The sequence below is a fragment of the Brachyhypopomus gauderio genome, unplaced genomic scaffold (assembly GCF_052324685.1).
Source record: "Brachyhypopomus gauderio isolate BG-103 unplaced genomic scaffold, BGAUD_0.2 sc479, whole genome shotgun sequence".
NCBI lineage: Eukaryota > Metazoa > Chordata > Actinopteri > Gymnotiformes > Hypopomidae > Brachyhypopomus > Brachyhypopomus gauderio.
In genome coordinates, this window is record NW_027507300.1 from 1 (window position 1) to 25,198 (window position 25,198).

Sequence of the window (25,198 nt, forward strand, 5' to 3'; positions counted from 1 at the left end):
GGCGGAGGAGTTTGCCACTAAGGCTCTGGAGCTGAAGCCAAAGTCCTACGAGGCGTTTTACGCTCGAGCTCGTGCTAAGAGAAGCAGCAGGTAACGTCAGCTCTGTCACAGGAAATGACAGTTACACAAACACAGGAAATGACCTCATCTTCATTACACATCACAGGATGCAGAAACGTGATAAATGCGGAACTAAATATAAACTGCTGGTGTTTTCAGGTTTTCTCAGTCTGTCTGTCTGACTGTCTCTCTGACTGTCCGTCTGACTCTTAGGCAGCTTGCAGGAGCACTGTCTGATCTCCACGAGGCGGCACGTCTGTGTCCCGGCAACAGGGAGATCAGACGCCTCCTGGCACGGGTGGAGGAGGAGTGTCATCATCGCCCGGGCAACAAGCACACCACGCCACATGGCCACGCCCTAGCACACCAGGAAGATGAAGACGAGGAGGAGGACGACGACGATGATGACGACGACGAGGAGGAAGAGGAGGAGGAAGACGACAGCATCCGAGTGCCCGAAAAGATCTCGGACGCGGTGTGCCATGAAGCACCAGGAGGAGGGAGAGGAGGAGAGGTGTGACGAAGGCTCCTCCCGTCAGGAGAGGAAGAGGGAGAAGTGGCCGCAGAGCCGCACCCTGCCCGACTCTCTGGGTCTCGTTCTGCCCGTACGGCCCGTCCGGTTCCCCTTCGCCCCCGGGTCGCGCCGCCCACCGTCGCCACTCGTCCCGGCAGGCTCAGAGCGTTGAAAACCCGAGACTGCGGCTCCCTGCAGCCGGGTTCCGCCTCCAGCCCCCAGGCCCAGCCGCCACAGGCCCGCCTCGCTCCGGGCCGGACCCTGCATCGACTTCGGTCCGCTGGGCCCCGAGCGAGGCGTGGACCGGGCTCCAGCAGGGGACCACAGGGAGCTGCTCAGGGACGTTGCAAGGAAGCGGCTCCCACGGCGACGCCCCGCCCCTGACTCCGGAGGGCGGAGCCGAGCCCAGAGGCGAATTCTGCAGGAGCAGCAGCGTTGCGCGTGTCCGGCTCCTCCTCGGCCGGCCTCTCGGAAGGCGGGGGCGCAGCCGTGCCTCTGTTGCCATCGACGATAGGCAGACTGAGCACAAGCCCCGCCCCTTTATGGGCGTCATGGACAAGACCGCACGTGTCAATCAACAGCAGCAAATGCACCACGGCATCCAGAGCCTCCACGGCCACCACGGTCACCACGGCCACCCGCCACACTCCCACGCCTGGCCGGGCCTGGAGGGGCTGCCCTGTGAGCTCCCCTACCCCAAACCAGGCGGCTACCAGGAGCCGTTCCACAACGGCACACACTCGGCCGACTACCACCCGGGGAAGTCCCTCCCGGCTGGGCCGCCTACAAAGATGGTGGCGCCTCCCTGGGTCTCCAGCAGCACTACGGCGAGAGCAAACTCAGACAGGCTAGCCTGGCCCGAGACAACCCCATCCTCATCAGCTCCATCAAGCCCAAACGCTCCTTCATCGAGTCCAACGTGTAGCCGCCCAATCACGAGTGGGCGGTTTTGCGCCGGGTGGCCCCACATCAGCAGTAGCTCCTGATCCCAGATCTGAGGAACACGGAGGCATGAAAGCACACTAGATGTAGGACTAGTTAGACTTCCTGCTGATTTTTGCGTCACAGCATAGAAGTGCAGCGTTAAGATGGAGCATCTCAGTTGCCAACGTCCACGCTTATAGGAACATAAGACGCCTGTTCAGAAAGGACGATTGTACTCTATATACCACTTATTATACACTTAAGCAAACGTTTGCTGTAGAACGCCTCATGAAGGCAGAAAATGCGTGGGAAAATGACGTTTGAACACTTCAGTGTGTCGAGGAGAACCAGATGAACACGTATGAACACGTACGATAGCTACGTACGATAACGCATACAAACACATTCTGGTTTATGGAAATATCTGTACAGTAAGTGTTGGTGGAGGAATCAATGAAATCTCTAAAACAGTGAATCCTGATCAGGCCTTTAGAACAGATCTTCAGTGTGTATGTTTGTGCACGTATGTGTATGTATGTATGTGTACAGGTGTGCGTATGGATGTGTGCGTGTGTGTGTGTACGGGTGTGTGCTCTCTGATAGAACAAGAATGCTTTCCTGTGTGTGTGTATGTATGTATGTGTGTGTGTGTGTGCGTGTGTTGTGGACAGGAGTGTATTATATAGTGTATTTCCTTATAACCTCTCTGCTGATGTATCAATTAATTTATGGCTCCTATGGCTTAGTGGATTGTTTAAAATATTATATTTTATACGTGTTATTTTTGCACAGCTACACATCATAGACTGAACCTGTGGGACAGGAAGTCATGCTTCAATCATGGTTCTGGCTCCCATGCATGTCAGGTGGTGGTTGTTAAAGAAAGCAAACCATTTTCAGGTTTTAACGGGCTAGCTAAGTTTAAGAGATTATTTTATCTGTATATTCATTTGCAGTTGGTTGCATAAATGAAGCTGTTACTGATTGTATTTCACATAATGCAACAATAAAGACCCAATTTAAGGACTAGTCTGATTAAAGAACGCCCACTTTTAATCAAACTTTAGTCTGATTAAATGAAGCCCACTTTAAAGGACTAGTCTGATTGAAGCAGAACGTTTGAGCAAATGGCCACAATGAACCAATTAAAACAGATCAACACTAGATCCATGATGACCCAGTTTGGGTTGTGTTTGTCTTAGCCTAAATGGCAGTCTGAGAGATGGACAAATACACTGATTTAGGGCTCGCTCAAAACCAAACCTGATTTTTGTGGTGCAACACCATACGTTGGGCAAAACGTTTAATCGTGGGTCAGGAAATACACACCAAACCAGTTCAGTAAGATTAAGGTTTTAATCATCTTTAATTGGTCACTCGTTCACAGTGGTGGTACCGGCATCAAGCTTATACATTTTCACAATCACATTTTTAAACCAGGGTCATCACACTGGACTGTGTAAAAGACACGCATCCTGTTACAGTCAACAGCTGCACGGGCACGGGCTGCACGGCCGTTCGTCCCGCTCACGTATAAATCTGTGTATACCTCATGCTGTTTAATATTCAGACACAGCCAATGGGAATCGGTAACATTAAGGTTTGATAAGTGTAGCTCTTAGCAATCACCCTACAGATTTAATTAGTTACCACAGAATTTCAATGTGAATTTGATTATTTTCGTGTTAGTGGAAACTGAAATAATAAACGTCACCCAGTGTGTTGCCTCCTATACAGGGCACTCCTGTTTAAAACATGAACGTAATCTCTCACATAATCTCTCCGCTTGGGTGGAGAGTCCTAGGGGCTCCGCCTACATCCAGCTAAATGATGAGTGACAGTTTCCTGACAGTCCCATGTTCAGTCTTGGCCTGGATAAGGAAGTGTGGAGACATCCCAGTTGGTCCGTCGTGGTCCTGCGGAGGTGGTGGTGGTGTGGAGCTTCCAGCATGCACGGATGCAGAGGGCGTGCGCTAATGTCCTCGGGGACCACCAGGGGGCACCTCCGGACTGGGCACCACTGCTCTAAGACCTGACGCTCTACACTAGAGCAGCTGAAGCTCGAAAGCAGAGCAGGCATGTTGATTGCAGAGTGCAGACGGGGGACGAGGCTGTGTGGCGTTCACAGGTCTGGAGCAGGACGAGGACAGGACAGGAATGGGGACGGGACAGGACAGGAATGGGGACGGGACAGGACAGGAGGGGGACGGACAGGAGGGGGCAGACGTATGTACATGTGTAAGTACATACATACATAAGTCACTCTGCATAACTTGCCATATGCCAAATGCCATATATGTTGAAGGTTTGGAGGGTGGGGCCCTGGGGGCGGGGCTGCAGTGGAGGGGTGGGGTTCAGCGGCCTGCTGGTCCAACGGAAGATGGCCATTTTGAGTGTGCGGTTGGGGGTGAGCAGCGTGGTGTGCAGAGGCAGGTTGGTCATGGGGCTGGTGCGGCTCTTGGTGCTGATCCAGCTCTCGATGGCCTCCCGCTCGTACGAGTACCCGTCTGTAGCACAGCAACAAAAACACGCCTTTCAGAGGGGGCAGAGCCTTGTGGGTGTGGCACGTGCAGGGGGGCGTGGCCAGGCCTTACCCGCAGCGATGACGGGGTCCTTCATCACCTCATGCGTGATGGGGCAGAGGTATTCGTCAGGAACGCCGTCAGACACCGGCACTGCACGCAACTCCTCCAACTTCCGCAGGACTTTGCTGCGTAAGCCCAGAGACTCTGACAGAAAACACAACAAAATACATCACACACACCACCACAAATAATCTATATCAGGGATGTCAAAGTCAAATACACCAAGGGCCAAAAAACCAATTTGCTACAAGCCGAGGGCCGGACTCGTTCAATGTTTATTTAAACATATTGAAATGATTGCATATAGCCTATTGAACCAAGACCTAACACAGTATTTATTATTTAATGCTTAAATGAATAAAGCAATATTTTCTTATGGATCGGTCAGTAATTTCAAGTGAAAACATTTTTCAACAAGCAAACAGATAAAACAAACTTCCTTCAAAGAAAACATGTTCTGTACATTAAATGAAAAAAGTAATAAAGGTTGGAAAAAGTGCTGGAATTTAGGCTAAAGTACTTGAAAATGCTTGAAATTGTAACTACTTCGTTTCACAACAAATATCTATCTGACTGAACAGTTCTCTTGCATTACATAACAAATACAAACCTCTTGTAATTCCAGGACGAAACATGAGAGAACGTGAAGACGTTAAGATTGGGCGTTTTTTAAATAAACAACCATTAAATAATGTGAATAAAAAGCGAATTATTTCAAATCATTTCGATTAGATGTATAATATTTAACTTGATTAAGTTTAACGTGCTGGTGCGCGCAAAGTTACAAAATTCGAGAGGTGCACGACGCCCTCGCGCACGGCGGAGCCACTGCGATTACGTCATTTTCGCCGAGCGGACCCTCGCTGCTTGTGCGCGCTGCAGTGACTTCGCGGGCTACCGTTGCATTGTGGGGAATGTAGTGTTTGTGCGTGCAAAACACCATCGGGCGGCTGTGGCCTGCGGGCCGGTTTCTTATAGTAATTAAATATCATCCAGGGGGCCATAGATAATCAATTCGTGGGCCGGATCTGGCCCCAGGGGCCTGACTTTGACACATGTGATCTATATTAATAATCTATATTAATCTCCTTCTATGAGACACCAGATGTGGGCAGCACGGTGGCTTGGTGGTTAGCACGTTTGCCTCTCAGCACTGGGGTCTTGGGTTCAAGTCCCTATCTGAGTGGAGTTTCCATGTTCTCCCTGTGTCTGCGTGGGTTTCCTCCGGGATCTCCGGTTTCCTCCCACAGTCCAAAAACATGGAGGTTAGGTAAATTGGCAGTCCCAGACAAATTCTCCCTGAGTGTGTGTCTGTGTCTCTCTCTGTTCAATAAAAACAAGTTGTTGTGTGTGTGCTTGTATGTCCAGTGGTGGATGGTGATCTGCCACTAGTGTCTGTCCTCTCTCCCCTTCCTGCACCCCATTCAGTCCCCCAGGGGGCTGTAGATCCCAGTAGAGAGTACGCTGTGCGCAATTGGCTGCCGGTGTGTGATTGGTTGTCTGTAACGTAGCTGTGTTAACAATTGTAAAGCGCCTTGGGTATCTAGATAAGGCGCTATATAAATTGAATCATTCATTCATTCCATTCCTTTACCAGGTCAGACAGGGACTGTCATGGCCTGGTGGTTAGGGAACTGGTCTTGTGACCAGAGGGTCCTGGGTTCGATTCCCAGACCTGAAGCCATGACTGAGGTGCCCCTGAGCAAGGCCCTTAACCCTCAATTGCTCACTTGTATAAAAATGAGATTAAAAAATGTAAGTCGCTCTGGATAAGAGTGTCTGCCAAATGCTGTAAATGTATGTGAGATGGACTTATTGGACAGGTTTTTGGTGAAGGGCCTTTGAGCAACAGTAATCAGATCTTAAAGCAAGAATCTTATTTATTTACTGTACTGCTAAATACTGTCTTTGTGACACTAATTCTCTGCAAGAAAATGTTTTCTTTCATTCCTACTGCTGTGATGTTCATGGGTTACGTCATGGACATTCATTTCTACACAGACCTGTGTGTATGGGTGCATGGGTATTGATGCACATAGACCTGGACAGGGGCTGAATACTTGTGACATGCAGTAGTATTGAAGTATTTCACGGCCCTTTAAGCACTAGAGGTTGTTGGCGCCCCCATTACTGAAACTTTAAGTATTTGGACTTCATTATTTACACCATTGAGACAAATTAACTTTTAAAAGGACATTAGACAGTCCTACATTTATCTGACACCCTCAGCTCATAAGAAGTGTCACTGGAACAACACTAGTTAACTAATTTATTATTATTATTTATTTAACTAACTAATGTGTTTTTATTTAACTAATTAATGTGTATTTATTAGTGGTGGGCCGTTAACGGCGTTAACGGCGGTCGTTAATATAAAAATTATCGCCGTTAATCTATTCTTAAAGTTGGGTTGGGAAATGGGTCAAAATGGGTAAGCAAGCTATGATGACTCAACTTGATAGTTTAGCTCGGCTGTATTCCTAACCAAATTGCACAGTAGGGGCGAGAACGAGTTTTCAAACCTGTGAATTACAAATCGTACGTGTTTACATGGATGCAGCCACGAAGTCGCCAGGTTTGCTTCATGGAAAATTCATTTTTAGGAACGTAAAGTGTTACCGGAGCGGAGCTCGGAGCGGTCGTTTTCTGCATGGTCCTAGCGCTAGATTCGTCGCTATTTAAATATTTCTTTTTATTAACCGTTAAAACTGCAGAGGACCAAAACCGGCTTTTGAAAAAGTCCCCCCCAAATTACGTCCATGAGGTTAAATGTACTAAATGTTGGCTTACATTTCAAATATCATGTTTAGCTGAATAAACACGTTATCAACCCCTTTTAATGTACAGTATGCACGGACGTAATTTTGGGGGGGGGGGGGGGGGGGGGGGGGGGGGACGACATGTCTCCCCCACTTTTTCAAAAGCCGGCTTTGGTCCCCCCCAGTTTTTACGGTTAAAACCAAATATTTAAATAGCGACGAATCTATGTCCCCCCCACTTTTGACATCAAAATTACGTCCATGACAGTATGTGGGCTTACAAATTCATGTTTAACTGAATAAACCGTTGAACACGAGTAGCCTACATTTTATTGAGCATGTTTTTCTTCAAATATCAAAGTAGAACAGCTTTCTCAAGCAGTCATTGATGCATTTTGGAAACAGGAGATGAGCCCCTGGTCTAATGCACCCTCTGTATTAAGAAACCCTATCTCAAAAACTGACTTTTAGTCATTACTTGGGTAGCACGCATATGAGCCATTTTAATACAGATTAATACAGATTAATTTCAAGATTTCAGTGAGATTAATCTAGATTAAAAAAATTAATCTATGCCCACCCCTAGTATTTATTTGATTGGATCAGGACAAAACACAAGTCACCAAGACACTCCTGCTCAAACCCAACATTGCGTTAATTACACACCGCTACATTTGACAGAATATTCGTTATATACCTTATGTTTCATACTTATAGATTTTTCAGGTTCTTAGCTCAAGTTCTACAGATATTAGAACTTTTAAAAATTAGACTAATACACTTCTGCTTTTATTAAAGTGTAGGTTATGTGTTAATTTCACCACTAGGGGGCGTGTGAGTATGGGGTTAAGCATGTGTGGACTGCGTGTTCTCACCTATATGAAGCTCTGAGCCGAGACTTTCCTTGCTGAGAGTCAGCAGCTCCGCCCCATCAATGTTATTGGCCTTAAATGTGTCGACCAGGCTCTCTAGCCCCTCCTCCTGTAACCATGCCGACACCTCATCCTCCGACCACTCACTCACCATCAGCCTGGAGTGACCTGGCCACCTTCTGCCTGCGAGACATGAAAATGGGAACTGTACACACACCGTAGCCCCGCCCTTCCCGCTCTGAACACACCATAGCCCCGCCCTTCCCGCTCTGAACACACCGTAGCCCCGCTCTGAACTCACCGTAGCCCCGCCCTCCCTGCGCTGAACACACCGTTGCCCCGCCCTCCCTGTGCTGAACACACCGTAGCCCCGCCCTTCCCGCTCTGAACACACCGTAGCCCCGCTCTGAACACACCGTAGCCCCGCCCTTCCCGCTCTGAACACACCGTAGCCCCGCCCTTCCCGCTCTGAACACACCGTAGCCCCGCCCTTCCTGCGCTGAACACACCGTAGCCCCGCCATTCCTGCTCTGAACACACCGTTGCCCCGCCCTTCCTGCTCTGAACACACCGTAGCCCCTCCCTTCCTGCTCTGAACACACCGTAGCCCCTCCCTTCCTGCTCTGAACACACCGTAGCCCCGCCCTTCCTGCTCTGAACACACCGTAGCCCCTCCCTTCCTACTACTGCTCCGAACACAGCACATCAACCACGATTGATCGGTAGAGAGAGAACACGAGAGAAGCTGGGGTAGTCTCTCTCTCTCCCTCTCTCTCTCTCTCCCTCTCTCACACACACACTCTCTCCCCCTCTCTCTCCCTCCCTTCTCACTCTCCCTCTCTGTGTTTTCACACTTCTCATCACAACAGGGTGCTCTGAGGATAATTACTGACCGCTGCCTTACACCTTCGCAGCACAAACACTGCAGATGACCTTCAGATGGCCACAGCTCAGTCATTTCACGCAGGGGAGTGTGTGTGTGTGTGTGTGTGTGTGTGTGTGTGTGTGTGTGTGTGTGTGTGTGTGTGTGTGGGGTTTGGTGCTCTCTCTTACCTGCTTCATGGGAACCAGAGGCAGCCTCATCTAATACAGAGGGAAGAGAGATGTTAGCAGTAGGTGTCGACAGAGTGAAGAGTGAAATCAGAGAGAATCAGAAAGCATTCTGGGTCAGAGTCTCCTGAACACACGGTGTGTGGCGAGGGGTCTGCTCTCCTGAAGAAGCCCCGCAAATCACAGGAATTAAAGGACCTTGTTACAAAATCCTGCTGTGTTGAGAGCTTTAAATGTCTCGCTCTGCTTTATAAACAGGACAGAATGCAAACACACACACCACACTGGACACACACTCACCTAGAAGAGTCTTGTCTTCAGGGCCAGCAGATGTGGAGAAGCCCAAAAACACACAGAGTAAAGATTTCAGTAGCATTCACAGACCTAAACCGCACCTCTGGGTCATCTGGGGGGGGGGGTGTCAGGGTCATGACCCTTCAGTGAGATAAGCCTTTATTGACTGATGTCAGATCAGTTAGTGCAGCAAAAAAAATTCAACTCTCAATCATTTCTACACATAAATACCACATTACACTATTCAGTAAGAAATATATACAAGCCGTCTGTTCCTTTTCTGAATAATAAATGGGAACAGGCTCTTGAATACATGCCGTTGAGAGCAGATACATCAGACCTCACAGTCAGGCTGAACACCAGCGACCATGAGGAGGGCACGCTGTTAACACCACAGGAGTTGGAACACACAGACTCCCACAGCACCACCGGGAGTGTGAGAGTGTGAGAGTGTCGGAGTGTGAGAGCGTGGGACTGCGAGGCTCACCCGAAGTGCTGGAGCCGTCTTCCACTCTCCACACGCTCACTGTCTTGTCCATGGACCCGGCGGCCATGAGCGGATCCGTCGGGGAGAAGGCACAGGCTGTCACGTACCTGCACCACAGGGGTCAGGAGGGGTCACGGGTCAGCGAGAGAGAGAGAGAGAGAGAGAGAGAGAGAGAGAGAGAGAGAGAGAGAGAGAGAGAGAGAGAGAGAGAGAGAGAGAGAGAGAGAGAGACCGACCGAAGAGAACCTACCTCTCATGCTGGTTCAAAATATACAGCAAGATACCATTATTCTGCAACAAAAGGTCAAATTCAATTACAAAATTTCACAACCGTTGATGGATAAGTAAATATTCCACTACAGAACACTGACTTACAGCGTCGTATACTGCAATGCTTTTATCCATAGACCTGTCAGAGGATAGAAGGACACCTCATTACTCAAGAAAACACGCAATTCATGTGTGCAGTTCGTCCACCCGAATTATAACGGGTGCAGACAGCCACCTAGTGGCCATAGAGCGAAGGTGCAAAGGAGTCTGCGTGCAGTCAGCATGACGTGACAGAAATTGCTACACAACCGTTGCTAAGCAGCAGCAACGGTGTTTTTGACAAATTCAGGGCCGCTTGCTAAGCTACATTTAAAATGGAAGTAAAAGAAGTAAATCCCGTTAAATTTAAGTGTGAATTTGCGTGATACCAACCCAGAGATTAAAAGCTGTCCATCTGCAGAATAAGCACAGGACAGGACCGTAGCAGACTGAGCCGAGAGTGTGTGCAACAGCGCCATCTTACAACCTGCACATGACCGTACAAGTCATTACTTCATTAACAAATGCACACACACACTCAGCAAACAGTACACACAGTCGTGACACTCACAGTAATGAGCTATAAAAGCTCCGGTTAGGGGCTAGGGCGGAAGGGGCTAGGGCGGAAGGGGCTAGGGCGGAAGGGGCTAGGGCAGAAGGAGCTAGGGCAGAAGGAGCTAGGGCAGAAGGTGGATCACTTTACCTGTGGGAGATGTCCGAGAGAGAAGCCAGACCTTGAGCAAGCTGTCCTGACCACAGGACGCGAAACGGAACTGGACCAAACATCCAGCAACATCTGAGAGAAACAAGGGGGACCAAAATTAGACAGCACAAACATTGACGGTGTTTCATATTTACAGAGTGTTTTAGTGTTTGTACAACACCACAGCCTGTCACAGCCAAGTGACAAAACATGGCGCAGGAAAATCTCAATGTGCTGAAAGGTGAGAACAGCCAGAAATCGAATAATACAACAATTGTGAAACTTAAAAGTTGGAAAAGCTGAAAGGCTGGTGGTTCCAGAGCGGTTCTGCTGTACCCTTCATCATCTGTGGAGAAAACTGGCAGCAGGTGACCCCGAGGTCGTGGGCGTACTTCTCAGCATGCAGCTGGTTCAGAGTCAGGTCCCAAACGCGGAGGTCTCCGTACGTGGAGCCCGTGGCAAGCAGCTGCCCGCAGGGCGAGAAGGAGCAGGCCACGATAGTGGTGTCAGGGACCGCACCTGTCCTGCAAGACAGACGGCAGCGTACAAATCCTCCACACACAGGTGCGCGTGCAGGGGGGTCGTGAGGATGTGATCGTTTATGCTCAGCGGTATTTGGGAGACTAAGTGAAGTAACCCTGCAGGCGTGGTCAGTGAGAGGGTTGTGTATGCTGGTGTTTCACAGCCAGCTCACCTGTGCAGACGTCTTGAGGGGAAGTCCCATAAGGCCAGGCTGCCGTCCGCCGCGCCAGACACCAGGTAGGACGAGGCGGGCGAGAAGGCGCACACTCGAACTGGACTCCGTCCGGGGTGCTCCAAAACGGCTTCGATCTCGCCGGTGTTCATTGCCCACACCACCGTCGTGGCGTCGGTAGAGCACGAGGCTAAAAACTGTCCGCAGGGGCTGAAGCAGCAGCAGTGAACTCCGTATCCGTGACCGGACAGGGGCGAGAAGGGCAGTTCCGTGAAGTCCCGGGTGTGGTACACCCGGATGGTCTTATCCGCGGAGCAGGTGGCAAGCAGAGACCCGGAGAACGTGCACCAGTTCACGTCGTCGCGGTGGTTTTGTAACGTACAGACGAGAGACACCATTTTGAGTCTCACCTGCCCCTGTTAAAACAGTTAGAAGAACATGAGCGAGTGGAGGTAATATTCCTACATTAATTACACCATACTGCTGCCTGCCAGCGTCTCAGGAGAAAGTCCTCACTGTTTAAGCCAGTATCGTATTCATATCCATATTCGAGTATTCGTCTTTATATTCGAGTATTCGTCTTTATATTCGAGTAATCCACCTTGAGGCTGTAATGAAACACAACTGCTTTTAACCACCTAGCTCATATTTCCGCTGTCGTGCTGGTTTCGACGACATTGCGCAAAATTGCGGATCTGGGTACTCCATAACTCAGACAGGGAGACTTTCGTCTGACACAGAAATAAGACATATCAGTGTTATATCTTAACTTACATGAAATAGAAAAACTTCACCGTCACGCAACTCTCCTGCGCCTTCTTCCGGGTTTCCGTGACGTCTCACGTGATGGTCACGTGATCTTTGTTTACTCCACGCAACTGAGGAACGTGTTAAAGTCATTTCATATTAGCGGGGATAAAATAAAATCGAAAAAATTGAAAATGAAATAGATTTACTCCGTTTTACTTTTTTTGCCAGCAGCGGTGTGCGTTTTACTTCCCAGTCAGTTAATCAGTTAATAAATAATTGCATTCAAAAATACATTTTTAATTTGCTTTACATTTAAATACATAACGATTTTTTTAATGTGGCGCATCTCTTTTGTATTACAAAAAAAGTCAAACATGGACAGAGAGTAATAAGTGTATAAGTAGAATAAGAGTGTAATAATTGTTTGTAATATTTACGTTTAGACCCATTTATTTATCAGTAACATGTATTTTACATTACTTTTGATTGAAATTTAAATACTTCTAAAATACAAAATAACAATTGTCCACAAGTGGACATGTAGTGAAGGACAGGGTTGTGTGATGGAGACCGTACCCCATGAAGCACAGGGTCGTGTGATGGAGACCCCTTTACAAATAATCTTACAGGCTGTTTTAAGTGTTTTTATCCTTTATCCTTTAAAACGTAATCATGAAGCTCTCCTAACAGTATCACAGAATTGTATGCAGTATTATTACAGCGTTGTTATGGTGATTATGGTGAAACTTCATTTTTAAGAAAAGCACGCTTATAAAATTATTTAAAAAAACACTCCAGGTATCTGTAACTGGCTTTAAAAACATCCTTTAATAGGTCCGTGCCACACACACACACACACACACACACACAGACAGACATGCGCGCACACACACACACACACGTCAGCCACCCACACTCTCAGACACACACACACACACACACACACACACACACACACACACACACTAGTGAAAAATAATGTTCCTACAAAAGAACGCTACCATTTTGTTTCCCACAAGATCTTTAAATAAAATAACTTCAAGTACTCTGACTCAGGTACAAAAAACTGTTCTAGCTGCCGCCAGTGGGCCGTGACGTGGGGTGTGGGGGGTGGGGGCGTGGTTGAGGGAGATGGGGGGGGGGGGGGGGGGTGTATTCAGAAAACCTGCTGTATGCTGCAACCAGTGCTCCCCACAGTTCTCGACTGGGAATACACACAAGAATTGTACAGTATACTGCTGAGTGGAGGATGCCTGGTGGATTTGGGTGGAGGAGGCAGGAAGGGGGGTGTTTTATATTAGAAAACAATAACCTTACAAAAAAAGAAACAAAACAAACAAACAAAAACTTCCCTACACCCTGTTTGTTAGGGCAGGCACTACCAAGATTAAGGAGACCACAGTGTTTGTAGAGGATATTTGTATACTGTACAAACAATAAATGGGTAATAATAATAATAATAATAGTCACTTTAAGACTAAAATTAAATGCTACAATTAGTCTAAGGCATGAACAATATCCAATGTCTGAAACAATATGTACACATCATTCCAAACAAGACCCAATATATTGATATTAATAGACAGTATGTACATGTGGGTGACCATCACTCATCAGTGTGTGTTCTGCGTCCCGGCGGACGGCTTGGTTTCTGAGGCAGGACCCATTCTGAGGTCCGGACAGCCGTAGCCAGGGAAACACTTTCCTTTCTTTTCTTGGCTTGAATTTTATATTTGGAGAGGACAGAACACACGAATAAACATTCCGTTGGAGTTAAAGCAGTTTTTGCTGTTTCTTCCTTTTCATAGAAAATGAAGAATGGACCTTTTTTTTCTCATAAATAATTATTTTAAAAAATTAAATACATTCACTATAATATTAACGATAAAGTAAAAAAAACAACAAAAAAAAAACAATGATATTTACAAGTAGTGGAACGTGTTGTCTTCTCCTAGACACAGCTCTGACGGGTGGAGATTTCAGTGTGATTACACTTTTCTACAAGGAAATGCTATTGCACAAAGACACCCTCTCCGCTCTTTGGGTGTTGTGTGTGTGCGAGACTCGTCAGGGGTGTAGACCGGCATGGCGGGCCTGATCGGGGTTGAGGTGAGTTCGGCTGCCGCGGGGCCCAGGCGAGGTTCTGAGTCCCGCACGCGTGGGGTGTTGGAGGGGGGACTCTGTCCATCAGTTGGTCTGCTTGAGTAGCTCAGTCCACCTCTTCTCGAAGAACTTCCGCATGTTGTGACCTGCACGACCAATGTCTGAGTTGTCCTCGTTGAACTTCTCACAGTTGTCAAACACCAGGTTGACATCGATGATGAATGTCTCGAGGTTCTGGTATCTGTAAGGAGAGGCGGAGCAGGAATGAGCATGGGGACCAGTGATGGCTTAGTTACCTTGAAAAAGTAATCAGATTACTGATTACTCCTTTAAAAAGTAGCTTAGTTAGATTACAAGTTTCTTTAGTAGTTACATTCAGCAGCAAAATAAGTTTTTCCAATACTCACTTTATTGGAAGTGCATTTTAACAGTAACAATGTATCTCCTGACATTTAAATAATGTATCTCCTGACATTACGTTTGTGTCGCTGCGCGGTATTATTTGTAAATGTATTTGTAAACGTAATACAAGTGAACTATTCAGTCAGACAGCTATTTGTTGTGAAACAAAATACAATTACAATTTCAAGTATTTTTAAGTACTTTAGCCAAAATTCCAGCACTTTTCAAACCTGGAACACAATGCAACATTAAAATTCGTCAGGTAAATGTTCCTTCCCCTGTTTTTGAGGGGTGTTTCTTTACACTACCACATATCATTACGGAGAACACTGAACAGAATGACGTGAACGCGCTCGCGCTCTCACAGGTTCACTTGCAGCGTGCGGAGTCGAGCGCTACGGTCAGATGCAAAAGTATAACTGAGCCAAGTATATATAGCCAATATATATATTTTTAATAAGAAAAATAAATAGAGTAATGCACAGTTACTTCGATAAGTAATTTTAAACTGATTACTGGACTGGAAATAGTAACTCGTTATATTACTCGTTACTGAAAAAAGTGGTAAGATTGGAGTAATGCATTACTAAGTAATGTGTCATTGACATCACTGGTGGGGAGCAGCGTGTGGTAGCTAGGACCGGAAGAGGGACTTACTGGCTGCTGACGAGTTTCTCGCGAATGGTGGAGAAGTCCATGGGCTTCTTGATGACCTTCCGATACCCAGGAACGGACTTGAGGTTGACAGGAGTGAGGAAAGGCCATGCGTCCTGGTGACGCTCCAGTTCAGCCAGGAGAACCCTGCATGGATGGTGAAACCCTCAGGATAAATGGGCTTTATGGGTCATGCTCACCAAACAACTCACCTTCAGAGCACTGATCAAGGATCAGTGATCGACTTCTACCTAACGTAGTTTCATCTACAGTAAATTCGACCAGTACTCTAATGCCTGACAAATACACCCCAAATAACCATACAGGTCATACAGGCATGAAGATGTTTAGAAATCCCCTTCCTGTAGAATATTAACAGGTGTGTGAGAGGTGGAGGCCCAGGCTGTACCTGCAGAGGCCCAGGTCGCGGTTGTTGTCCCTGGCTGTCTTAGCTCTTTTAACACAGGCCGGGCCCTCACTGGAGTTGGGGGTGGGCGTGGCTGTGGGGGGCGGGACAGGAGGCGGAGCCGGCGAGCTCTTCTTTGCCTGGCTGGAGGTGGCGGCCGTTTTCTTTGGACTGCCGTTGCTGGTGCTGCAGCCGCCGACGCCACCACAGCCGCTGGCCCCGCCCCCACCCACAGCCACGCCCACGGCCCCGCCCACGGCGACGACTGGATGGTTCTCTTCAGGCACCTCCGCCTGTTTCTTCCCCTTCTTACTGGTCTCTGCAGACTTCCTCCCGCCCGACGGCTGCATGCGACTCGGAGCTTTCTTGTTCTTAGGGGACTGACCACTCGCCTAATGGACACAAACGTGAAATGACATGAAAATGTGAGCGTGTGGCAAACCACTGAAAATCAAGCTTGGAACAATTGTGCTGCACAGGGTTTAGGGTAAAGGTTAGGGTTGGGGTTGGGGTTAAGGTTAGGGTAAGGGTTGGGATTAGGGTTTTGAAGTAAGGTTTAGGGTTAAAACCTTTTTGTGCAAGTGTTATGGTTAGGATTAAGGTTATGGTTAAGGGTTAGGGGTTAGAGTTAAGAGTTAGGGGTTAGAGTTAGGGTTAAGGCTTAGGGGCTAGGGTTAGGGTTAAGGGTTAGGGGTTAGGGTCATTTAAACACCCAGGACACTTTAGTGTTCTAAATCTAATAAATGTAACCCTAACCCTAATCACGGTGGTTACCTTGGCGATGCAGGCGGGGCAGTACCAGTCTCCTTCAGGGATGCTGCTGATTTTGGGCTTGTGGCAGTAGGTGTGACAGCCCTTATCACAGCCGTCACACAGCAGGAGCAGATCCTCGTTATCTCCCTTACGACACATCTGACAGTACTACACACACACACACACACACACACACACACACACACACTCATTTGGTCTCTGAACACATGATGAGCATGTGTACTTTAGGAGTTCAGTAGTCTCCAGCACCGAGCGCTCTGTGCTGCCACCTGCAGGCCGAGATGTGGCAGTGCGGAGGCGTGGCAGGAGGCGGGGCACTCCTGGCTAAGCCACGCCCACTCACCACTTTCATGATGGACCTCTCCCAGGCGATGGACTTCTGTAGCTGTTGTAGGCACATGGCCAGCTGGGAAGAGTTTCGAACCTCACTCAGAGCCTTCCTCCACACCTTCATCCCAGGAGCAATCTCCTCTTCTCCCCTTCACACACACACACACACACACACACAAAAAGAGAAGGGTTAGAAACTGGGACACATTTGCATACCAGAGGAAACTGTACTAAAAAACATCATTATTAACAGACAGACACAAACTCAGATAGACACACAGGACAATCAGTGAGATGTGTTACGAAAAACAGTACACACACAGCAAGTGAGAAACACACACACACACACTCTCACACACATGCACACATACACACACACACTCACTCACTCACTCTCACACACACACACACACACTCACACACATGCACACACACACACACTCACTCCCTCTCACACACACACACACTCTCTCTCACACACACACACACACACACACACACACACACACACACACACACACACACAAAGCCTTTACTGCATGATCAACGTTTGCGGTGAAAACAATGAGAGAAAACAAATCCTTGTGGCTACGATGCACCATGCACTTGCAGAACAGGAGAAAAGTCCCCACCACAATAAACCCAGACACGACAACCACCAGCAGCGCACGGCAACGCAACCCCCATGCAGCCAGAGACAGGCGGCATGACCAAAGGTGAGACAACAAACACAAACACACACAGGACGTGTCCCCACCCGCCCCCAGGGTGAACACACACACACACACACACACATGAACGAGCACAGCAGCCCATTAGCCAGCAGAGAGGGTAGGAGGAGGAAGAGGAGGAGGATGAGGAGGAGGAGGCTGGCTGTGCGGATGACCTACCCTTCCCCTGCAGTGCTAGAGGATGCAGCTGGGGCGGGCACAGTGACCGTGCCCACATTATCCAGCCTGATCTGGATGGTGCTCCCTAACGGGCTCCTCAGGTACCTTCTCTCGATGTGACGCTCCAGCTCAGCAAGACGCGTCACCGCGATGTCCAGCGGGTTGCTGGGCCGCCGCCACAGACCCTTCTCCGAGCTCCGCTCCTCCTGGGGGTCCGCCCCTGGGCGGGGCTTGGGGAGGGGCTTGTGCTCGTGATACACCAGGTCTTCCCTCTCCGACTGAGGCTCTGGGTGCACCCAGCCCTGTGGCACGGCATTGTGGGAAACAGTGAACGAGAGCACCTTGGAGTATTTTGGTACAATAAAGCAAGTTTTTCCACCTTTAGAATTATTTACATAAACGCACGCACACACACACACACACACACACACACACACACACACACACACACACACACACACACACACGTTACCTTGACCTGGAGGCTGGCAGACGTGACTTTGCGCTCGAGTTCCTCCACCTGCTGCAGTAATGCGATATCGGTCTCCATAGCCTGCTCCTCCACACACCACTCCTGCAGTGTCTCCACAGAAACCTGGCCTTCATCCAGCTCTGACACCTCCATCACAGCTACTAGACACACACACACACACACACCCAGAAACACACACACACCCAGACACACACACACACACCCAGACACACACATACACACACACACCCCCAGACACACACACACACACCCCAGACACACACACACACACACACACCCAGACACACACACACACATACACCCAGACACACACAAACACACAGTGCAGGGAATGACGTAATTATAACTGCCAGTCCTCCAGCAAAGCTTGAGGGCTTTAAAATCATAGTTGCTCTTCTAGTTACAATGGTCTGAATGTTGTGGACAGGATGGAGTGGAGTGTGTGAAGATCTGTGTGTGTGAAGGAGTGTGTGAAGTGTGTGTGGAAAAGGTGAGTCTGAGGGTGGCGCTATATAAAGAGAGAAAATAGATCCCACAGTCCACCGTGTGCTTTTGAAGAATCAGCACATCTCTGTAATGAATGCATAATTAAGGTAGTGTTATTAACTTAAATATTCTTAAATATGACATTTGGGGATAGTTTCCTGTTAGACGTAATTGTTTCTGTGTGGTACACACACACACACTTCTTACCCTCGCGGTTCTTGCTGCAGGTCTGTGTGATGAGGTCCATGGATTTCTGGAGCTGTTTGTGCAGTGCCCTCTCTCTGACGCCTCTGCTGTGGAGGTTCTTCATCAGGGTCTGAAGGTCCTCCACGTCAGTCACCTTCCACCAGCCCGTCAGCATATCTGCAGTGCACACGGGCACGAGGAACCCAGCAGGAACATACATGGGGCGCTTCATGTTAGATCGAGGTTTGTCTGAAAAGACTGCATCGCTTCAAGTGGTCTTGATTCCTATATGCAAAGTGTGTGTGTGAAAAGTGTGTGTGTGTGTGTGTGTGTGTGTGTGTGTGAACCTCACCCTCTGGTATGGGTAGTGGCTGTGGGTGGTCGTGGTTTCGGGGCAGGTCAACAGCAGGTGACGGTGTAGAGACCAGCTTGTCCCCAGGGGGCGCCGGAGAGCCGCTCTTGCTGGTGGAGACGCTGGGGGCCAGCAGGGGGCTGGCGTTGCCCTCGGTCAATGGGCACAGGGGCACCGGGCTGCTGCACGGGGGCAGTTTGGGGCTGATGACCCCGCCGGCCCAGCCACACACGGGCGACGGCATCAGAGCACCTACGGGCTTCAGCTGCACACAAGCAAACTTACGATCAGCGTGAGCGTGACAGAATCTGGCCCGAGTGTGTGACAGAGAGACGTTAAGCAGCCCCGCAGAGCCCGGGGCGGGACCGTGTCACGCTAAATCGGGTCTGGACCCACCTGCGCCGGGGACATGGTGTGGTTCCCCGATCCTTCCAGTACGGGATGGAGAGGACTGGAGGAGATGCAGGGAGGGTGGAGGTGGTGGGGAGAGCAGGGTGGCTGTGGGCTCCTGGCACGGGCATGGCTAGCGGGCTGTGGGGAGGCGCGCGGGGGCGTGGCCGGCCAGGTGAGTGAGGAGTCATCACAGGGCGAGCGGGGCAGGAGGCTGAACCAGTGGCCGCTGCGCTCGGTCAGCACGCGCAGGAGCTGGTCGTTGGCGAGGAGCTGGGACTGGTGCTGTAGGGAGGGAGGGACTCCGAACGGATGGGGCAGGGCCCCGAACTGAGGGGGCGGGGCCGCCGCTGGGTCCGCCGGAGTGTCGCACGGCACCATGGGACTGGAGGTAGAGTGGGTTGGAGAGGCTGGCACCTCCATCGCTGGGGTGATGGTCACTGGGCAGCCGTTGGGGGTATGGCAGAGGGACACGCTCTCGTCAGACCCGATCTGAGGCTCTTTGAGGGGCGGAGTCTGAGAGGAGGCGGGGTCTGGCTGCTGAGGTTCTGTCTCCTGGATCTTTGGCAGGGAAGGGCTTGGGTCTCCCTCTCCGTCTCCGCCTCCGTGCTGCTCAATGTCCATGGGCTTCTCGTCCTCTTGCTTCACCTCCTCTGGATGGTCCTCCTCCTTCTTCACCTGGCCCTCCGGCCCCTCCCTCTCCGCCCCCTCCTCCCGTGGCTCCTCCCCCTGTGGCCCCTCCTCCTGCATCTCCTCCTCTGGCTCCTCCTTCACCTGCACAGCCTCAAAGTTGCGGAGCTTCTCTCTCTCCTTCTCCAGCTCCTCAGAGCCTGTAGGAGACACAGACGTGCTACAGCTGACCTTCTTCAACATGCTTCATCTACTTCTGACGTCTGCTTCATGTTTATGGTCTTTAAAAAGCCATTATCTAGCTTTTGAAGTGGAAAATATATTGTATAGTACATATATTTATATGTGTGTGTGTGTGTGTGTGTGATTACCTTCACCGCTCTCGAGGCCTTCGATGAAGACTCCTCCACACTGTGGAAGGACCCAGTAGCGACGGCGATAGCGGTCCTGACCGTATGCCATAGAGCGCAGAGCGTGGGACGACTCAAAGAGCTTCCTCCTCGCCAGGTTCTGCTGCTGCACACACAACACACACACGAGTGTAAAGTGTGTGCGTGTGTGTGTGTGTGTCTGATTGTTTGACATAATGTACATGTGTTTACCTTTGATAATTTCTCAATCTGTTTCTCCAGCTCCTCTACACTCGTGGCTTGATCTCCCTCATCCTAAGTCACACACACACACACACACACACACACACAAACACACACACACACACACACACACACACACACACACACAAAACACAATTACTACCACGCTGATGATTACTGTTGACATGCAGGGAGGGTTCGTGCGAGATCTCACCTCATCACATGTCTCTACTTTCTTTCCTTTCTTCACCTCCTCCTCTTCCTCCTCCTCCTCATCCTCTCCTGCTTCATCGCTGTCGTCCTCTTCATCCTCATCCTCATCGCTGTCCCCACCCTTCCTCTTGCGCTTGGGCCCTGTGGAGGGCGTGCCTGTGGCTTGAGGCTCCTCCCCTCCTGCCCCGCCCTCTCGCTTGCCCGTACGCTTGGCGTGGATGGTCTTCAGTCTACAGGTAAACCACACACACACACACACACACACACGCTGTAGAATCGACGGAATTTTACAGTCACGGTGTAAATGCAAAACAACAATGAAAAGGCGGCACGTTATAGAAGTATCAGTGTAAGCACATTACAGTCATGTGAATTACTGAGTGTTTAAAGTACATGAATTCTGGCCTTTGTGTAAGAGTTTCTACTTATGAATATTTCATGAGTATTTAGTGTGTGTTTGAGTGTAAGCATGTGTTTGTGTCAAACACTCACTTTTTGAGTTTTCCCTCCACAATACACTCATCTTTTCTCAGAACCGTCATTTGATCCAGGCTTTTATCAATCTCACTGTAGATGCACACACACACACACACACACACACACACACACACACACACACACACACAGGTCTAAATTCCTGTTGCACACCTTTCACAGCAACACACTGATTTACACATACACTAAGACACTGGCGATCTCTGTAGCATGTCGGATCGCTCCCTTAACCTCTCCTTTGACCTCTGAATGACCCAGGCTGTCCTACCTCACCACACTCTTGCTGCAAGCCAGCTCGTTGACCAGGAAGGCCAGCACGGAGGCTTTCTGGGCGGGCGTGTGAGCCTGGAAGGCTTTGGTCTTCAGGCTGAGGGCCATTTCTGCCAGCACATCTGTGTGTGAGCAGTGGGCCTCCATATACAGCTGCAGCACCTCGGACACGTTGTCCCGGTTCAGGCCTATGTTGGTCAGGTGGTCTCCCAGGATGGACTTCGCCTGACACACACACACACACACACACACACACACACACACGAGATGGTTGTCAGTACTAGGGCTGTGTGCCGTGTTTCAAACACCAAACTTTGTGTGTGTGTGTGTGTGTGTGTTTGTTACGTCTATTGTGGACCTGTTTGGGGGTTGTTTTCTTTTATGGTTTAATAGGTGGATTGCCTCATTACTGGTGGATACTTTCGACCAATCAATCAATCAAACAATCAAATTTTATTTATATAGCGCTTTTTACAATAGTTGTTGTCACAAAGCAGCTTTACAAGTGCCGAGTCCTAGCCCCCAGTGAGCCCCCAGATAGCAAGCCAATCGGAGATTGCGGGCACGTGTATGTATTTTTGTTTGAGATTAGTTAGAGTAGCAGATATATTTTCTTTATTTCTGTTAGTAAGGTAGTATCTTGCTTTGTTAGTTTACTGTAGTATACTTTGTTTGTTTCTTTTCTTTGGTGTCGTCTACTGCTCTTTCCTTGGTTGGTTGGTTTGTGGTTATTTATGTATTTATGTACATGTGTGTCTGTTCAGTGTTTTGCTGCATAATTAGGGCTCTTCTGCTATAAAGAGTTTTCTTGTGTATCCGTCTGGTTTTCACGTTCTTAAATAAATTACATCCTATCCACTTCGCACATGCTACTGCCCCACATCCCAAAACTAGACCCATGACATCGTGTGGTCGTAACATATGGGGGCCTTTGTTGCTGCTCCTAATTTGGAAGACATTGAGAAATGCCGAAAGGATGATTTATTGGCGATTGCTGCACACTATTGTATTCAGTTTGTTAAGCAGTCTACTAAGGCAGACATCAGGAATACAATTGTTGTTAAATTGAGGGAGTTGGGTGTTGTGGGTAGTCCTCTGTCTGTTCACATGACCATTATGGAGAAGACAGATTCAGAAAAGGTGATTACACCTGTTTTAGTCGAGGAGCACATTACACCAGAAGCAGCTGGTAGAGTATCCTTGCCTCGTTTTGATCCTTACTCTTCCTCACTGTCGGAATCACATGATGAGGCCCGTGTTAAGGTTCGTGTTGCGCGTCTTCAATTGCAGGCTCAGGAGAAAGCACAGGAGTGTCAAGCGGAAATGGATTTTAGGTTGGCTGTTCAGAAGATGGAGATTGAGGTAGACCGTGAGAAACGATTACGGGAGTTAGAATTGCAGGCAATGAAGATAGCTTCCACCGTAGCACAGCCAGACACTGACATTGTCTCCTTCTTTCCCAGCGTCTCCTCCTACAGCAGGTTTGATTGCTTCTACTTCTGCTCGTTCTACTGGGGTCAACTTACATTTGATGTGAGTAAATATATTGCTTTAGTACCAAATTTTAGGAAAACTGAGGTCGATACCTATTTTAGTGTATTTGAGCATATTGCTACTACACTGAATTAGCCTAAAGAGGTTTGGACTCTTCTATTGCAATGCAAATTGATAGGTAAGGCTCAATAGGTTTGTTCGTCCTTGCCCTTACAGGATAGCTTGTAATATGAGTTAGTCAAGACCGCAATATTGCGTGCATATGGGTTGGTGCCTGAGGCATATTGACAGAAATTTCGGACTCATAAGAAAAGTTAAGGGATTTTGTTGGATAGATGGTGCACCACAAGCAAAGTGTTTGCTGATTTTGCTTCTCAGCGTGAACTGGTTCTCTTAGAAGAGTTTAAAAATTGTTTATCTGAGCATGTAGTTGCGTATCTTAACCCTCATGCCCTCCTCGGGCATTTTTGTACATTTTTTTCAAATTTTTTTTTTCATTTAATTATCATTTTGACTATGTTGCAGCAAGTGGTATGAATTTTTGCAGAAAATCTACTTTTTTATAAAATTTTTGAAATCTAATATTTTTTACTCTTACACGTCATCCATACTTGCTCGATGCATTTTGCACCCTCTGGACACCTTCGTGGCAAAAATGTACACGCACCAAAAAACTGCTCTTAAATCATAATACATCAATATTTTATCTTGCTTTTTTTTTCATAAATCACTTAATCAATTTCAGACCTACTCAAAACTACCAAACATGAAATTATTTTCAGGATTTTAACCCTTTAAATGACAGTTAAATTATTTGAAGTATTGCAATTTTTTTGGAAAAAAACACAAAAAATTGATTATTTTCCATAAAACAAACAGTAGACAGATGGGGCATTGGTGGTAATTAGAGTCTTAGATATGGCAAAGATTAGTAACAAAATTGTTTTGATTGCATTATTATTTTTTATGTAGTGCCAGATTTCATATTTTGCACCCTTTGGACACCTTTGTGGCAAAAATGTACATGCACAAAATCAGCAATAAAATCCTCATATGTCAACATTTTTTTTTTGCTTTTTTTTCATAAATCACTTAATCTACTTCAGCCCTGATCAAAATGATCAAATATTCAATCATTTCCAGAATTTTAACCTTTTAAATGACAGTTTAATTACATGAATGATTAATTATTTGTTTAAAAAACCCACAAAAATTGAATTATTTTCCATATAATAAATACTAGATGGATGGGACATTGGTGGAAATTAGAGTCTTGGATATATCAAAGATTAGCAAAAAAATAGATTTTATTGCATTATCAATTTTTATGTAGTGCCACATATTCCCTCTGAACACCTTCGTGGTCAAAAATGCCCCATTGACTTCCATTGAAACCACGTTTTTTGATCTCACTGCAGTTATAGTATAAAACCATGCATTTTGAAATGTCAGTATTTCATTTTGAAGAAAAGTAGTGAAATTTGACATTTTTACTATATTCCATTGGATTCAGCCATTTTTCCATTTTAGGCTGATGAATGAAATTCTTGTAATTTTGCCAGTTATATTATGGAGTCATGTGACTAACAGGGAAACCCCAAGTGTGTGTGTGTGTGTGTGTGTGTGTGTGTGTGTGTGTGTGTGTGTGTGTCAAGTCAAAGTTTATTTGTATAGCGCTTTTAACAACTCAAGTTGTCGCAAAGCAGCTTTACAGGATTTACAAGGTTAACAATACTATGGGTCCAGAACCCTAATGAGCAAGCCAAAGACGACAGTGGCGAGGAAAAACTCCCTATGATGGTGGGGAATAGGAAGAAACCTCGGGAGAACCAAGACTCAAAAGGGAACCCATCCTCCATTGGGCGGCCCGTTAACACACAAATACACAAGTCACACATAATTCACACAATCAGACTAGGTAAAAGGTAGAATTGAAAGTTCTGGGTTTTGATATTGTCACTGTAAATGTCTGTTGATGAATGCCAGGCTTTCATTCCGTGTCGGAGCAGTGATGCTGGTATTGTAGGCTCCGACTG

General features: G+C 47.8%; 2 protein-coding genes across 11 annotated transcripts in view; both read right to left on the bottom strand.

The window, feature by feature from the left end:
• Positions 1–2,845: 2,845 nt before the first annotated feature.
• On the bottom strand, positions 2,846–12,127 carry wdsub1 (WD repeat, sterile alpha motif and U-box domain containing 1). Of its 3 annotated transcripts, none has more exons than XM_076996360.1 (13): positions 12,026–12,127; positions 11,252–11,667; positions 10,894–11,081; positions 10,558–10,650; positions 10,248–10,341; positions 9,921–9,954; positions 9,796–9,836; positions 9,546–9,652; positions 9,065–9,079; positions 8,768–8,797; positions 7,718–7,897; positions 4,093–4,227; positions 2,846–4,005 (listed from the first exon to the last, which is right to left on the bottom strand). In XM_076996360.1, exons 2-13 carry the CDS (start codon positions 11,647–11,649, stop codon positions 3,758–3,760), a joined length of 1,563 nt encoding a protein of 520 aa, XP_076852475.1. In that variant the 5' UTR covers positions 11,650–11,667; positions 12,026–12,127; the 3' UTR covers positions 2,846–3,757. The 3 variants fall into 3 exon arrangements, with proteins under 3 accessions (XP_076852475.1, XP_076852478.1, XP_076852477.1); XM_076996363.1 differs by lacking the exon at positions 12,026–12,127 and adding an exon at positions 11,890–11,991; XM_076996362.1 differs by lacking the exon at positions 12,026–12,127 and adding an exon at positions 11,768–11,908.
• A 683-nt stretch (positions 12,128–12,810) lies between these two features.
• Positions 12,811–25,198, bottom strand: part of baz2ba (bromodomain adjacent to zinc finger domain, 2Ba) — a 37,404-nt gene continuing 25,016 nt past the window's right edge. For 6 of the 8 annotated variants that reach the window (XM_076996359.1, XM_076996358.1, XM_076996357.1 and 3 more), the window contains 15 exons: positions 21,667–21,893; positions 21,396–21,470; positions 20,905–21,133; positions 20,700–20,762; positions 20,469–20,613; positions 19,474–20,297; positions 19,078–19,342; positions 18,747–18,902; positions 18,033–18,193; positions 17,561–17,862; positions 16,684–16,819; positions 16,341–16,487; positions 15,570–15,958; positions 15,164–15,307; positions 12,811–14,345 (listed from right to left, as the gene is read on the bottom strand). In XM_076996359.1, the coding sequence (XP_076852474.1) occupies positions 14,189–14,345; positions 15,164–15,307; positions 15,570–15,958; positions 16,341–16,487; positions 16,684–16,819; positions 17,561–17,862; positions 18,033–18,193; positions 18,747–18,902; positions 19,078–19,342; positions 19,474–20,297; positions 20,469–20,613; positions 20,700–20,762; positions 20,905–21,133; positions 21,396–21,470; positions 21,667–21,893 (3,420 nt within the window). In that variant the 3' untranslated portion in view covers positions 12,811–14,188. The remainder of the gene's footprint in view (positions 14,346–15,163; positions 15,308–15,569; positions 15,959–16,340; positions 16,488–16,683; positions 16,820–17,560; positions 17,863–18,032; positions 18,194–18,746; positions 18,903–19,077; positions 19,343–19,473; positions 20,298–20,468; positions 20,614–20,699; positions 20,763–20,904; positions 21,134–21,395; positions 21,471–21,666; positions 21,894–25,198) is intronic. The other 2 variants (XM_076996354.1, XM_076996353.1) reach the window with 2 other exon arrangements.